This window comes from Excalfactoria chinensis, chromosome 6, assembly GCF_039878825.1.
Source record: "Excalfactoria chinensis isolate bCotChi1 chromosome 6, bCotChi1.hap2, whole genome shotgun sequence".
Taxonomy (NCBI): domain Eukaryota; kingdom Metazoa; phylum Chordata; class Aves; order Galliformes; family Phasianidae; genus Excalfactoria; species Excalfactoria chinensis.
In genome coordinates, this window is record NC_092830.1 from 15793045 (window position 1) to 15808521 (window position 15477).

Consider the following 15477-nt stretch of genomic DNA (forward strand, 5'->3'; position numbering starts at 1 on the left):
CAGGCACCATCTACCACATGATCACAAAAGAAAGGCTGTCCTATTTTCTTTCCTGAAAAAACATGTTATCATCAAACTTCTTATTTGGAAGCTGGTCAGGAATGAAGGCAGATATGCCTGTCCATCAGCGAGCACACAATAGCTTAAGAAACCTGCATCATGGGCTTCTATGTTTAGTTTGTTTTAAACAGCACAGTTATGAATACTGAGACACCACTAGCCAGAATTCTAGTCATTACTCTGAACTGATATTTTGCTTATTATGGAAATCAGGTCTCTTAAGATTATTCAGGAAATACAGAAATCGTAAACTCCTGAACCCACAAAAGACTATCTATGATTGCAATGTCTTCACATAAGGGACTGGAAAGAAAGAGCAGGCCAAGGTCTACTCTGTTACACTCTCATTTGGCAGCAGTTTCTTTCTCTGAACCTCCTCAAACAGTCAGAGAAAATCCCACTCTGTACTCTGCTGTGGCTGACAGAAAGCAGATTTCCCAGTGCTGGCCATGCCCTGGTGGCCTGGGCACCATCTTGTCCAGGCTCAACATGGCATGGGTCGGGCTGTGCCTCCCCCACAAGTACAGCAGGCAGGAGAGCAAGTGAGAGGAGGAACAACCCAAATTTTTGAGCCTAGTGAAATTAGCAAGTCAAGTGTCAATCTTTGCTTAAGTTTTTCATAAAAAAAAAAAAAAAAACAAAAAAAAAAAAAAAACAACAAAAAAAAAAACCATAAAGGAAAACAAAAATTCACTTTTGTTAAAAAATAGTCCAAATTTGACAGGTTTTCCATTGAAAGAGAGGACAGAAAATCTTCCTCCCCTCAGAAAGCAAAACCAAACTGCTCAACTACTTAATTGAAAACAAACTTTTCTAATAAAATTTCAGTTTTGCCAAGAGTTATTTTCCACCCAAGTTTTTCTTCTCCCCATTCCTGTAAGGCTGGAAGAAGCTGTGTGAAACAAACTGCTCTGGCAGTGCTCAAGAGGGCATGCTCCTGCTGCTCCCCAGCCTTTGGGTGCTACATAGTGCTTCTCAGCCACTGCCCTGCCTACATGGATACAGCATGTCAGCTTTATGTCCAGTGTCTTTGTAGGCTCACAAACTTTTTCATTGGCTGTATTTAACATCCTTCTCTCAACAGTAGCAGCCAAAGGCTTATTATAAACTGAAAGTTGAACAGAGTGGTTTGTGTGCTCTCCAAAGAGGGCTGCAGGCTGCTCACAGCTGCAGAGGAATTGCATCATTTCTTATACTGCTCTTTGAATACTGGGGAGGCTTTCCTCCTATGAACTCATACAACAGGGACTTCCTATCTTTTTAAATAAACAACAGGATTGTCAGAAACAAGACAATGAATATATTGTATGAATATGCTCCAGAAAACACAAAGAATCAACTAGAAGACTGTTGGTAAATTTAATATACTCAAATCAGCAGACCTTGATGAAAAGTATCTCAGAGCACCTCAAAGGAACTAGCCTGGGCAAACCTGGCAACTGCTAGTGATTATTGCCAGGAATTCATTCAAGGTAGAGTCCTTGGAGGCACATCAAATCTCTATTTGTAAAATGGTGAAAAGTTGAATCTTAGAATGTACAGTTACTCAGTCTGATAACAAAATAAATTACTAAATCGGTATAACATGTGCAATTCAGAACATCACCACATATCCATCAGCACAGTGCAGTTTTCTTCTTTATGAGTTAACTGGCCTTGTAAAAGTAGTACATCCATCTTACCTCAAACAGGCCATTTTACATTGCTCAATATGACATTGTCACAACAGATGAGCATAGCTTAGATGACATTAGTATAAACTTTGCTAAGACTATTGACTAATATTCCTCCATCAGATCACAACACACCCTAGATATGTACCATTTCTATGTGTTCTGTTGTGACATGGACAATGAAACAATTAACTTGAAAAACTTCTACATAAAATGCAGAGGAGTCTGCAAACACTTAAGACCATGATAAGAGTTTATTTTAAACTACAGAAGTGTTTCAAAAATTAAAACATGTATGAACTATTACAGATGCACAGAAAAATCTGACAGACAAGAAAATTAGGCATAACTGGTGAGGCAGAAAAACTGAAGAAATGAACTCAGAGGTCAACATCAGGAATAAAATGTTGAAAAGGAATCTCTGAAGAATGTATCAATAGTTCCATTTTAATCCAAGAGAGAAGGACAGCAGATTAGGAGACTGGCTTCAAATAATCAATTTTCCCACATGTGAACAAAATTATGTGAGTTATACAGAACATCACCAGAAATCAGTCGGATTCATGTATAACTAGAATTCATCTGCTCAGTGTACAAGTGACTGAGGATAAACACAGGGAACACTTTGAGGTTCAGGCACTGGAACAAGGTACCAATCTCACCCTGGAGACTGGGGGGTTGGGGTTTTTACAGTAGATTACTCAACATCTATAAAACATTCAAGATTAGGGAAAAAGATTGGACATTAAGCTCTCTTAGGTCCATCCATCCCAAAGTTGGTCTCAGCAATGTGGAAAACTGTCCACAGCTGGTGTCATGCCACTTTGCCTGGACCCCACACAAGCAACACTCCCAAGTGTGAAATCTCCCATGATTTAGACCGTACTTGAGTAATAATGTTGATCAGATAGGATTGAATCAACACAGTATTAATTATCAACATTATGATTAAGTGAACTGATACCATTTGCTAACATACCTGGGTTTTCTAACTGCAAACTGAAATTTGGCACACAGGAAAAGATTCAGATAACACACACGCAGCACTGTGTGTTCTAACATGATCTCATTCCACAGTGAGCACGTATCTTACTTGGCCTAAGCATACACACCATGGAAGTCCATGGTAAAGTAGAGAATAAATAAATAAATAAATAAATAAATATTTGCCAATGACACCATAACGATAAAGAGGGAACTGCTTAGCCAGCCAGCCCAAGATTCAGTACTTAGTATTCCTCCATGGTATTCTACAAACTTGTTTCCTAATATTTTTCCTACAAACACTGGAAACAAACATCCGGCTTTTATTTTAACTGAGATACAGTACCGATACTAAAAGTAACATATACTTATTTCCAAAAAAACATAATTTTAATGGTAACTGCCAGTACAAAAATCTGATTTCCAAGAGCCTTTCAAAATCTTTGATCTGGACAATACTGGATTCATAACTGAGATGTCACATTCACCACCTGTGACACAGCTCTGCAGAGATCCAGATGACAGCGTCATTGACAGTGAGGGCAAAATTTTGAGAGTTAAGTTTTAATAATGAGAAAAGCTGAGAAATTCAGCTACCAACTTCTTTTTCTTTGCTGAATTTAACTGCTTTTTTTTTTTTTTTTTTTTTTTTTTTTTTTTTTTTTTTTTCCCTTTCTGCAGGTCTAAGGATATACACCCCAGCAAGCTCTCCTCCCTGCCCTTCTTATCATCACACCATGAAGTACTGGAACAACGTACCTCTTAACCTAACAGGCCTGTTAATCAAGAAGGATATATGGCTGCTTATTACAAAACTCCCTTCCCATTATGTTGCACTTTCAAAGAATCTCTTAACTAGCAGCAGTCAAGAGCACCCCCCCCTGCTGGCATCAGAATGAATTTTTCCAATTCAATTTGCTGGCTGCTCAAAACTAAAAATGCCAGCTGATTGCTAGTTCAGACAGCTCTGTGTTCAGCCACTTGTGCATACTTGAAATTATCTGAATGCAGTTTGAAGACTACAGCAGAAATTTTGTAATTAGAATTCTGCAATGTAGATGGTAATTTTTCCCCCTTGGTAACACACAGAGATCAGATAAACAGGAAGCAAATTGAAGAATTTTGCAACATGAATGGCGATCTGCTTCAAGCAGAAAAAAGGGAAAGGGAGGAAGATATCTTTGTGATCTGAAGTCTTGGTCTGATGAGACTCTTACATTCTAATTGCAGAAGAGCTGCCTCAACAATACAGACAATCAAAGCAGGTGAGTAAAGTTACACATCATTAGCTAGTTTTTGGCTTTTGATGCTTGAAAACAGATGCTAGACAGGTTCTGCAAATGTAAAAGACAGTTCAAACTAGTGTTTTCTTAAATATGTTTCCATCCCCAATGGGTGGATAAGGACTGTATTTTCAAATAAAATAAAATACTATACTTGCTATCCAATTCTTTGTCACCTCCTGAAACACACCATGCAAAATAAGGATACTTCGTCCATCACCTCCCTGTCCTCCTCTTCTCTGCATGTCTCTAACAAGCATAAACACAGAAGAGAAGGTCCCCGCACTCAACTCTAACCGAAATTGTCTCCCAGAGTAGAAAAATGCTTTAATAAAGCCAGCTGATCACTGGGTTACTGCAATACTGTTGTCACCTGAGTCCTGACAGGTTTTGAGCAATGATACAGATGAAACACAGTCATCACTTGAAGAAAGTAATTTAGGAATATCAAAGCATTTTAATTTGAACAGCAGCACATTTCAAACAAAAGCTTCAAAGCTGTAAAATAACACAACTAACAAAATCGAGTTAAAAACAAAGAAGGGCTTTAGGATATCTTAAGGTCATATGACAGCCAGTAACACTGAGCTATTTGGTAGCATTAAGAGCTGCTCTAGAGAGGAGTGTTCTGTGCCTGCTGGCTGTACTCTGTCGGTACAGCTTGTACAGAGCCCCAAGGTGCTGTGTGCTGAAAACAGATAAAAACATGTGCTTCACAAATGCAAGGAGAGAGGACAATGGAAGAAGAATTCCTTCCACATTAACTTCTTGTTCTGGAAGTCTTAGACGCAAAGATTAAAAGCAATACTTCTACAGCTCTAATGGGCAGCTGCATCCTGGTGTTTTCTGTGTACAGACCATACTGAACCAACTCTCCTATCTGCAATGATTCAGATCTTAAATGGTTATGAAAAGTGATTTTTGATGTCCCATGCTGACTCTGATTATATGCTTTTCTGCATTAAGCAGAATGAACCTAACCAGGTGTGAAGCCAAAGTAGCAGCAGATACCTTGTGAACACATTAGCATGACTTTGTTGGTTTTGCTGTCTGAGGCATCCTGTTGCGGAAACTTGACATAATTAAAAGACATGGCTTTTGTCCTACTTGTTAAAGTCAATTAGGTTTAATTATGCATTGGTCAAACTATAATAGATTTCTGTATCATTAACTGACATAAGCTTTTTGTTTGTTTGTTTGTTTTAAAAATGATGTGAAAAATTTCAAGAGTCTCAATTCCACAATTTTTCAAGGAGAAATACAAATCAAAAAGTTATTGTACAATGTGTCACAATCACTAAAAATGAGCCTATCATAGATACTTCCAATCTTCAGACTGAATATACTCAATCTTCAGATTGAGTACAACTAGGACAGCAGCTTTGAGTATTGTTTTTCTTTTAATTTAGAGATCAAACGCTTAAAGAAACATGCACGAATTTCTCACATTTGATGACTGAGATAGACCGAAAATTCAGAGAGGAAATGGAGAGCAGTAAGACAGTGGAGAAAATAAATACATTTCTAATGAATATCTCAGCATAGCTTGTCGTGGGCAAACTGGGCAGAAAGTGTCAACTTTCAGATAAAAGGGGTTAAGTCCTAACCAGGGTGGTGATTTTTCACAAGATAAACTTACATATATTCTTACATCATTGGATTTATTCCAGCTTTTCAACACAGGAATCTGAGGGATGCTATGCACTTCAGCACACTAAGATGGAGCCATTCCTTAACATTTGGATTTCTGCAACTAAATCTTAGTCTCACTGTCTTTTTATATACATCAGTTGAATAATATGTGAGAATAATCCACGTGCTTTTACTTCCTCCCAACAAGTGCAAAGATGATCTCTACATTAATCATTTTACAGTTTCTCTCTCCTTCCTAACTATTTGTATCGGCTTTTTCTGTGAAGCTTTAGGACACCCCTGCTGCAGACAGAGTTCAGTTCCTCTAAAGCCTTGACAAAACAAAAATTCTGCAGTGGAACCTGCTGCTAGATGCATGGGAAATAAAGCACTGAAAACAAAAAATACTGTTGAGCACACAATGAAATATATTTTCAATGCATTATGATCAAGTTGCTTTAGGAATGACAGCAGTCTTAATAAGAAATGAATAGAAGGAAAATCAACAAAGTCAATAAAATTGTTGAAACTATTACACTGGGATTAGACCTGCAATCCATACATGCAACAAACTAAACAAGCAGCAATATTGTTCAGCTGGAGGTTCTGCATGCTTGACGTTGAATATAAGTAGACCTTCAAAACCACCAAAGGCTGAGGCAAGGAAAATAAATGCCTGTGAAGTCTGTTAACTCCACAGGGAGATACCTCAGTTGGTAATTTCAAACCATGGAAATAAATACTGTATGTACATGAACAGCAACCTTGTATGTACTACGTATTCAGTAATTTTTTTTTCTCATTTTATCATCTAACTAATTTCTTGCTATCGTGTCTTGCTACCTGTGATGCAACAGATTTAAACAGTTGTAAGGATCTGACTTCATATGTTTAAGACAAAATGATGAAAGACACAAAATTCAGTCTCAGAAAATCAAGTTCCCTTGGCCACAACATGCACTATAAATCAGGGGATAAGAACTGCCACGACATGCGGACTGGACATACCGTCAAACAACCCATCAGGCTCTGCTCAAACGGTCTCTGAAAGGCCCTGGGGTCACCACACCAGTCCAGGAGTTCTGTAGCTGCATTATGGAAGTTTGCAGGGTTCTGTAAGTGCTGACAAAAGAAAATAAAGAAACACGGTAAATAACATACCCAACGGCTGACATTCTGTTTTCTACAGCATGTTAATACAAAGTTTGGAAACTAGGAATGATATACATTTTGGAAGTGAAACCAAAAATTGCATAGCGAACACAGATGATCCTACTTTAATTAATCCTCATTACTATCACAAACTTCCTAATTTTCTAATATAAACCTATTAGTCAGAGATGAGCTATGGGTGGAATTCCAGAGGTCACCCATACTTGTACCCCCAGAAGATTACCTCTCACATCTGCAAACTGTAATGGTTTCTGCTTGGGCACCAAAACTGCCTGACTCAAAATCCCAATCTTAGGCTTATGCTCAGTTGCTGGGACGTGCCAGTGCAGCCATGCCTTCCAATACTGAGTTTCATCTTTGCCTGCCAGCAGTCTCAGGAAATACCATTTACAGAGCCAAAGTTACACATTACACTGATCTCTTCTATGGATTTTGCCTTCTGTTTATCATGAGGCATCACAGTGAGCAACTGGGAGGACCAACTTTCAGATGAAAAAAAAGGAGGAATTGTTCCTAAGGTGTGGCTGGGATGCTGCCACAACTGAAAATGTGAAAGCACCAGAAGTGTGTAGAAATATCAGAAGGAAATCTTACTTCTTTTGAAGAATCTGGCATAATTTTGAGAGAAAATACAGGTTTTGTATTTATTTATTTATTTTTTTTTTTTGGAGACATTTAGTAAACCTACCTGATATCATAACTGACAATCTCATCCTTCAAAGTGCTGTACTGTCAAAGTATTCTAGCATTTTAGCAGAGGCAGGGTGCGGGAAAGAAGAAATTCAATTTACATGAATAATACTGCATAAGTTTTTCAAGGAAAACTCCAGAAACAAAAAGAAAAGAGTATATGTAGGAAATATGAGCATCTTTTTAAATAGTAGGTTTATAATTCTTGGGATAGCTGAGGAAAACATGAAAATGATGATATTTTTAACCAGAAGGTACAAAACCCAAAGGTATCATTTCAAAAATACATCCTTGTTCTTGAATCAATAGCATAATTTGGGAAAACATGCTCATTTCTAAGCATCTGGATTAATGATAATGTTCTACTTTTTTCCCTCTTTTCCCTTGGTGCCTGAGAAGCTGCATATATATTAACTCTACCATAAATAGAGAAAAATATCTCTCCTATGCCAGGTTTTAAGGACTTCCTAGTCTGTGAGCTTTTGAATTGCATTACTGGAATTCCAAGAAGGTTCTTGGTCATAGGCCTTTGTTTTAACAAGAGATGACTGACACACAGAGCACGGATTTTTAAATATCAGCAGAATTTGAAAAAGCAGGCTGTGCAATGTGATTTTCTCCTCTGCTCTACAAACATGGACTACAGCTCCTACTATCACCTCACTTGAGAGCTTCACCTAGGCTGCGCAACTGAGCAACTTTTTCTTGCCAGCTCATTATCTTGTTGTTGGAAGAGTCAAACTATTCTGTTTATTCACAGAAGAGAAGAGTCCAAGTAAATAAGCGTAAGAAAATGTATTTTAAGTATTTCTATGAAAAAAGCAACCCATGAATAAGGCCAGCAGCTTGACTTATGCATCTTGTAAGTAGAAGGGAAAGGGATCATTTCTGAAGGTTTCATTTACACCTGCTGAGAACTGACTGCCTGACAGCAAATCCCACAGTGTACACTGCTCCTTCAGTACTCCATCTGCAGGGCAAACAGAAGCTGGTTCAAACCTCTTTACAAAATTATGTGCAAGCCCTGCTACAATCAAACATACTGTTTCCAGAAGGCAAGAAGTGCATGTAAGCTGGAGAACAAATTGCATTTCACTGAACACATGCTGCACTGCTACAGCACATATCACAGAAGAAACGGAGCGATCTCAGTATGGGAAAAAAAACAAATCAAAACAGACAAAAACCAACCACCTCTTCCACTGAGAAACATCTCATGGAGAAATTCCCAAATTTGTACTTGAAATTGCCTTTAACAACACTCCCCGCTTAATGAAATTAATTGAAATCTGCTGATGTAAAGTGCTAAACTTCAGTGAGACATTGTTATTTTCAACACTGCTACTGTTTGCAAGCTACACACATGAAACAGACATGAAAGATCAATCCTGAATAATTTCATACAGGTTTAGGCTAACAAATGAAAAGCAGAGAGGGATCTCAGCCAAAAGCCTTATTTTGAGCTCAGTCTCCCATAATGCTGATTTCTACTTAGCATCACTGAAAAGTAGTATCCCTCTTGCAAAGCAGAAGTCCAAACTGCACTAATTTTGGACTTCTCTCTGAAAAGAAAGGCTCAGTGATGTAATTGAGCTACTTGTCCTATAATTTCCCGTCATGTGTCTTCACTGCATTGGGACTGAATGCTGCAGAACGCTACCCCATCCCACCTCCTAAATACTGAAGGTATGCTGAAATTATGACTTCTTAAACGTGTCTGCACAACTGAAATTAGTTTAGAAACCAGCTGGAAAGATAAGCAATTCTATTAATTCAACTGAAGGCTAAAAAGCACTAAACAAGCCATAAGAAGAAGGTGGCAAAAGACCAGTAGTTTCACATTCTGGGGAATATACTTCCACAATTTCTGTGATGATTGGAAAGCTGATCCTGCAGGGATACTCCTATCAGATAAGCAATGTTCCTTCTGTGGCATATTTCTAACAGTCTTCTGACTCTCCTAATGTTTTAAATTACACTTTTTCCTCAGATTTCTCTTTTTCAGATTATAAAGGGCAAGGTTACTTTTTGACAGGAAGCACGGAAAGGAAAGAGAAATCCTGTCTGAATCAAAGCACAAAGGCAGGTGAGTTACGTAAGAAAACATTCCAAATGTCTACCATCATTTTTTTTATTTTTTTTTTTTAATTTATTGACAGCTTAAATCCTGCACCCGGGGCAAAAAAGCACTAATGTCATTCACGCCCTCACAACAAAAAGACTGCCTGAGAAGGATATTATTACATCTGCTATATTCACGGAAGAAGAAATTAAAGAGATTTTCTTAGCTCTCAATCCAAGAACAGAAGTACAAAACAAAGCTTTTGCCAGACCCATCCATCAGCTTTTGCTGTGAAGCACTTCCATGCATGGCTCTATCCTCTTCAACTGCAATTATTGGCAGCGTCTTGACAGAAGCAAGGCATGAGCCTGGAGAGTCTAGTTTGAAATCGTGCTTCATGTAAACAAGCAAAAGAATCACTAATGGATGGTTCAGAAAAAAGCGTCAGTGAACCAGATGTTGCTATGACACACCTTGGTATGTCTTCAAAGCTGCTAATTAAGAGTGTAATAATGAAGGATGGGACCTGCAACACCACCACGCTTGCAAGCTACAGTGCTATCAATAAATAGAGAAAAGGTGTATGAACAGAATCTGAAGTAGAGACGAAAAGAAAAAAACAAAACAATGAACGGAATGAATCAATTATTTACCAGATTGGCTGCAGTATCATCTGCATCTTAGACAGTTTTTAGTAAAACACGACAATTTCCATCATTGCAAAACCTAATAAAATGTTCACACTAATCATTTCTGACTCCAAAAGACTAATATTTTCTAATCCTGGACAGAATAGAGATCACAGAGAGACCTGATGCGTGTGAATGGCTCATTACTGCAGGGATCACCAGGTGGTGATCTGAAGAGATGGTCTCTTCGAGTCATTTATTTTTTGTCTTTGAAAGAACCTTGTGTTCTGTGTAGCACTTTAATTAGTAGGCAGGTGTGAGGAATGGAGAAAACAGCAAAGGAGCCCACTGTCTTCTTCCTTGTGTTCCGAAAGAAAGAAAGAACTGTAGCAGAGAACCTTCTTTTCAGAAAGGAGCTGGCATTTGAGCTGAATTCTAGGGAAGACAGGAATGTCTACCTGCCACACATGCCCACGTGTGGCTTAAACATTTTATTTTAATAAAGAAGAGACCATCCTTGTCTATCAACAGAGACAAACAGGCAGACAATGCAGACACAGTAGGACATAACTATACTCTTTTTCACAGCAAACATCTGTGCGTCTGTTCCACGGTTTGCTGTTATGTGGTCACTAGCAGGAAGAAAACAACATTCATATGGGAAGTTATGTGGAGCTGCTGATATGTGGCAATCTTTGGTGCAAGCACTACAAAATACAACCATTTCTGGAAATTGTTATTCCCTCCCAATTAGAAGGTAGCTAAAAACTCCTGATAAGCAATAAAACTCAGCAATGAGCCCCAAACTATATGCTTCATACCACAGAGGTGTGAGATAGGCATACGTAATAAAGAACACATCTTTTTCAAATTAGATACTACAGCACAATTGAGTACTTTCAGTCTTCACACCCACACCAAAGTGGGTGCAACCCACTTCCTGCAATCAAAGACTCCATATAATTTTAGAGACAGAAATCAAACATCCACATTGAAATACAGCAAGAACAGCCTCATCCCCTCTAAATACAAAAGACTGCAACCTAGGTATACACTTGTGTATGTTAGGGAGAACAGTCTAAGAAGTAATGGAAGAGTCACAGCCAAAATTAAGACCAATTACAAAGGGCTGAATCTATCTCATGACAGCAATGGTATGGAAAATGAATCATTTAAACACGGAATCTGTATGTTCCAAGTAGTTGCTATGGAAAACAAATGTAGAATTTCAATTTACAAACTGCATATTTATGGTGGAGAACTTTTTCTCTCCCTTCTTTGGAATACATCAAACTGAAGACAAAGTCCTAATTTGCCACAACTTAACCTATTCAAAATGAGATGCCATGCAAATCAGCTCTTGAGCAGCAAACTGCTTAACTATGCTAAACAAGTTACTGCATTTATTTACGTGATGTCGCACCAAATTATGAAGGCTGACTCAAGTTGTCTGTTTATTTTGCCGAGTTACGTCTGCTCTGTGTCTCACTCCTTGATTTAATTGAGCTGCTGAAGATAATATAACTTATCACACAGACACGATGCCATGTTGCTAGATTCTAGGTTAATTAACAGTAGCCTACAGTCACTGCATTTCTCACATGGTTAGCCACTTGGACCCTGTCTACTGTCTAGCTTCGCTAATCAGCGAGGCTGGGAATTTCACATTAGCAATAGAACACACCAGCAGCAGACAGAGCTTTTGACTGTGCAGAAAAAGAAAACCCAGCTCGCCTGCCGGCAGCTTTTTCTTCCCTCTGAAATTAACCCATTATTACGCGGTGTCTGCTCATGCCACACTTTTGGCAAAACCTCTGCTTAGCAAATCAGGGAAATCAAAGCTGGATGGCAGCTGCTCCATGTTGGGGCAGAAGGCTGCGGCTCCCAAGTAGAGCCAGCCTGGGCCCAGCAGTGAGACCCACACACTGTGTGTGGCATGGTGCTGTGAGCCAGATGGGCCATGCAACTGCTCTGACCACAGTGGGCACAGGAGGCAGCAGCAGGGCACTGCGGAGCTCACAGAAACAGCAGAGCAAACAATGCCCCACCTTCTGCTAGTGTCTGACTGAGGTGGACCTGAAAGTAAGGATTCACCCCTTTGAGGCTCAGAGTTTTCAGGGCAGGCTGCCTCAAGACCTTATTTCCCTAAACTGTGCAGGCTTGCCCTTTGTTCTATGAATTACTGTTCCACATGGGCAGAAACCTTCCCCAAGCACCCACAAGGCTGCCCGGCCAGACCCAAAGGTGGCAGCAGTACAAGGTGGGGCTGGGAGCGAGTAGCACCCCTGCCTGCAGCCCATCTTCTGGGCTGTCCGCACCACAAAGCTTCTCCCCAAGGTGGAGCTATGCCATCAGTATTAGAGGAGGACAGTTCAGCTCAAGGCACAAATACTCCTCCTGCTTAATGCAGCCCCTCCCCTCTTTTTGAAATAAGAGTGCTTTTGATTCTTTCAGCCCAGAGAAATATGGTTTTGCTATTAATATTCCTCACTGTTCTCCCTGACGCACAATGCATACAAAGAGATATACCAAAAGAAAATGACGAAGCTTTGTGTTTAGATATTTACTCTGGGGTTTTTCCTCAGACTTCAGACAAGCCATTCCTAGTTTGCATAAGCAGGTTCATCTGTAAGTTCTGCAAAATTTGTCTTGCACTGCATTACACATCTTGAATCGTGGGTCATACAGAAGTCAACATCAAATCCATCTCGTCTGTATCATATGCTAGATACTCAGCATGCTGTGAGTTTTGCACAGGGCTCATGACATCTGAAATGCATGTACACAGCTTTGAAGTTCACATGATCTGCTTGTTATTTTTAGCTGTTGGTGTGCAGGTTTTCAAGCTTTCCTCCACAATGTAAAATTCTCACGATTGTAAAACCTAAGGATTTAAAAGCCAAGCCAAATATAAAACTTGTCAATCTTTATGTATAAAAAAATAGGACGATCAAAACTACAAAAAAAGTAGTTCCTTAGGGACTAAACCAATTGATGCTGTCTGAGGAAGGAGCTGATCTCTGCTTCCTGTGTACTAATGTGACTTTTGTACCTCTGGTGTGCACCAGCTCTGTTCAATGAGAAATAGCACTTGGTGTCCTGGTGCTTTGGCACATCTGATGACGCAGCTCGCACTACTTTTTGTCTAGCTTAACATTTATCTGGACTTGCTGCAATGAATGCAAGTGTGGAGACGGCTATAGGAAAGGAAGGGACAGGGAAAGAGCAAAGAGACAGAGATCATGCGCCCTTCAACTGGAGTAACACAGGAGCAGAATTACTGTGGTCCTGCATGTTTGGCAGTGGGAGTTCAGCCCTGAAAGAAAAACCAATCTCCTATCTCAAGAATGTAAACAGGATTCCTGGTGCTTTGATACAGAGTAACCCTGGGGAGACAAGGCAGTTTTTCATGCATTACTCAGCACACAAGTATGCTCCTCCTAGACCTAAATTTGATAGCTCATCAGCACCACATGCAAGCAGTATGTGGCCTGCAAATCAGCAATGGTCACTCACTGTAATACACTGATCGCATCATCATTACTGAAAAGCCTCGGCAGGCTCCATGAGTGAGCCCAGCTGTGAGCTCCTCTTCTATGCACAGGCACCCAGTTCTGATTCTCATTCACAAAAAACATTCTCTCTCTGTGCCATATCCTCCACCGGCTGCAACGGAGCTCAAGGGGTTCACAGAAACATGGTACATTAACCAAGAATGAGCTTTAGAAGTGGAAAATGCCATAACTCAGAAGTCGCTTCTCTATTTTTTCATAGTCAAGTAACGTGATTATAGAAAGGCCATCTATGTGAGCCGCTGTACTCAGTACATTAGAAATGCGTCTGCTGTGAAGATTCAAAACAAATGGTCTTTTCCTTTTTCGAGAGGATAGAGGGGAGTACCGAGATATTTTCTTTCTTTTGGGAGTGTGTTTTTTGTTTATCTGAACATGGTTATATGTAGTTCAATTCTCTACAGTCCCTTTCAATATCAAAGATTGTTTTATTTATCAAAAAATTAAAAGGCTCAAGCTGTGCATTTTGTATTCAGATAATCCTCCCCTCCCCCAAAATTTAGTGTTTGTGAGATTGAGAGATCCCTAATGAATAGAATTATCTTGCACTTACATGGTTCATTCCATTGGAGGCTTTATAAATATTTTATTAAGCTCACATTTTGAGAGGCACTAGATACACTGAGAAGGAGATTAAAACCATGTTAGGCCACAGCTTCCTATAAAACCAGAGTGAAAGGGAATCACCTTTGCCCCACTTGTCCTCTTTTTCAAAGGAAAAGAAAACAGTAAATGCTCAGCAAAGCCCAGCATCTCTTTATCAGATGTTTTAAGAACACGAAAATAGTGGAGGAGTTGAGGATACAAATCATCACTAAAGACAGGAGTTGACATATTAAACAAATGAGAAAAGGAACAGAAAGAAAGCATGAGCATCACTGAGCTGCAAAAAGACAAGGTGTTCACTTACTTATTGTAAGTAGTAACAGAACAAACATGTACTAATGCAATTTCTGCAGATGCCTCACTCAGAGAGAGGCACAGAATCACACAGTTGCCAGGGTCAGAAGGGACCTCTAGAGATCATTGAGTCCAACCCCCTTGCCAAAGTAAGTTGACATGTCAATATAAAATGTGTTTACAAATCAGCTTTGGTTTCAGAAAAGATGAATGCCTGCTGACTGAACAGCCTTGGTCTCATATACTGCGAGATCTGCAAGGAGGACTACACACGCATGTGCTGCAGGAGGAAAAGTGGCAATATAGCAATCATTATGTGTCTGCTAATTTTACAGAAGTGTAAGAGATGAATGCAGTGTTCTGATCCTGACACACACAAGAGAGCTAAAACAAGAATTGCTGCCTGGCTCTTACGATCAGATCTACTTTGCATTCTTTGCTCTGTATCTTCAATAGCTACTTAATTATAGTATGCTTACAACTTTGTGTTACACTAAAACATGAAACTGTTTAGACCCTCCTGTTGCTGCTCTACCATACCTAGACCATAAGGAAATTAAAGTGATTCAGATCTGACTGATGGACACGGGGCACGCAAGTGGCCAATCACTTTCCTGTTCACCTGTCATTAAAAGGAACAGTAGTACCCAGTCCAGACTTTGTATCCTTCATGAAACCAGCACCTGCCCTGCTGAGAGCCCTGAGAACTGTGTGTTCTGTGAACAACTCAGAAGAATCAGAGAGCTCCAAATTGTTTTTCCTTAATAACTCACAAAGAGTGCCTTTACGAGAAAAGTCAAGAAACAAAGGATCAACTGT

The 15477-nt window shown here is 39.5% G+C and overlaps 1 protein-coding gene across 15 annotated transcripts in view; it reads right to left on the bottom strand.

Annotated features, from left to right (window-relative positions):
- ZMIZ1 (zinc finger MIZ-type containing 1) overlaps positions 1–15477 on the bottom strand; it is a 318620-nt gene that overhangs the window by 122385 nt on the left and 180758 nt on the right. For all 15 annotated transcript variants that reach the window (XM_072339697.1, XM_072339691.1, XM_072339690.1 and 12 more), the window contains one exon: positions 6641–6754. In XM_072339697.1, coding sequence (XP_072195798.1) covers positions 6641–6754 — 114 coding nt within the window. The remainder of the gene's footprint in view (positions 1–6640; positions 6755–15477) is intronic.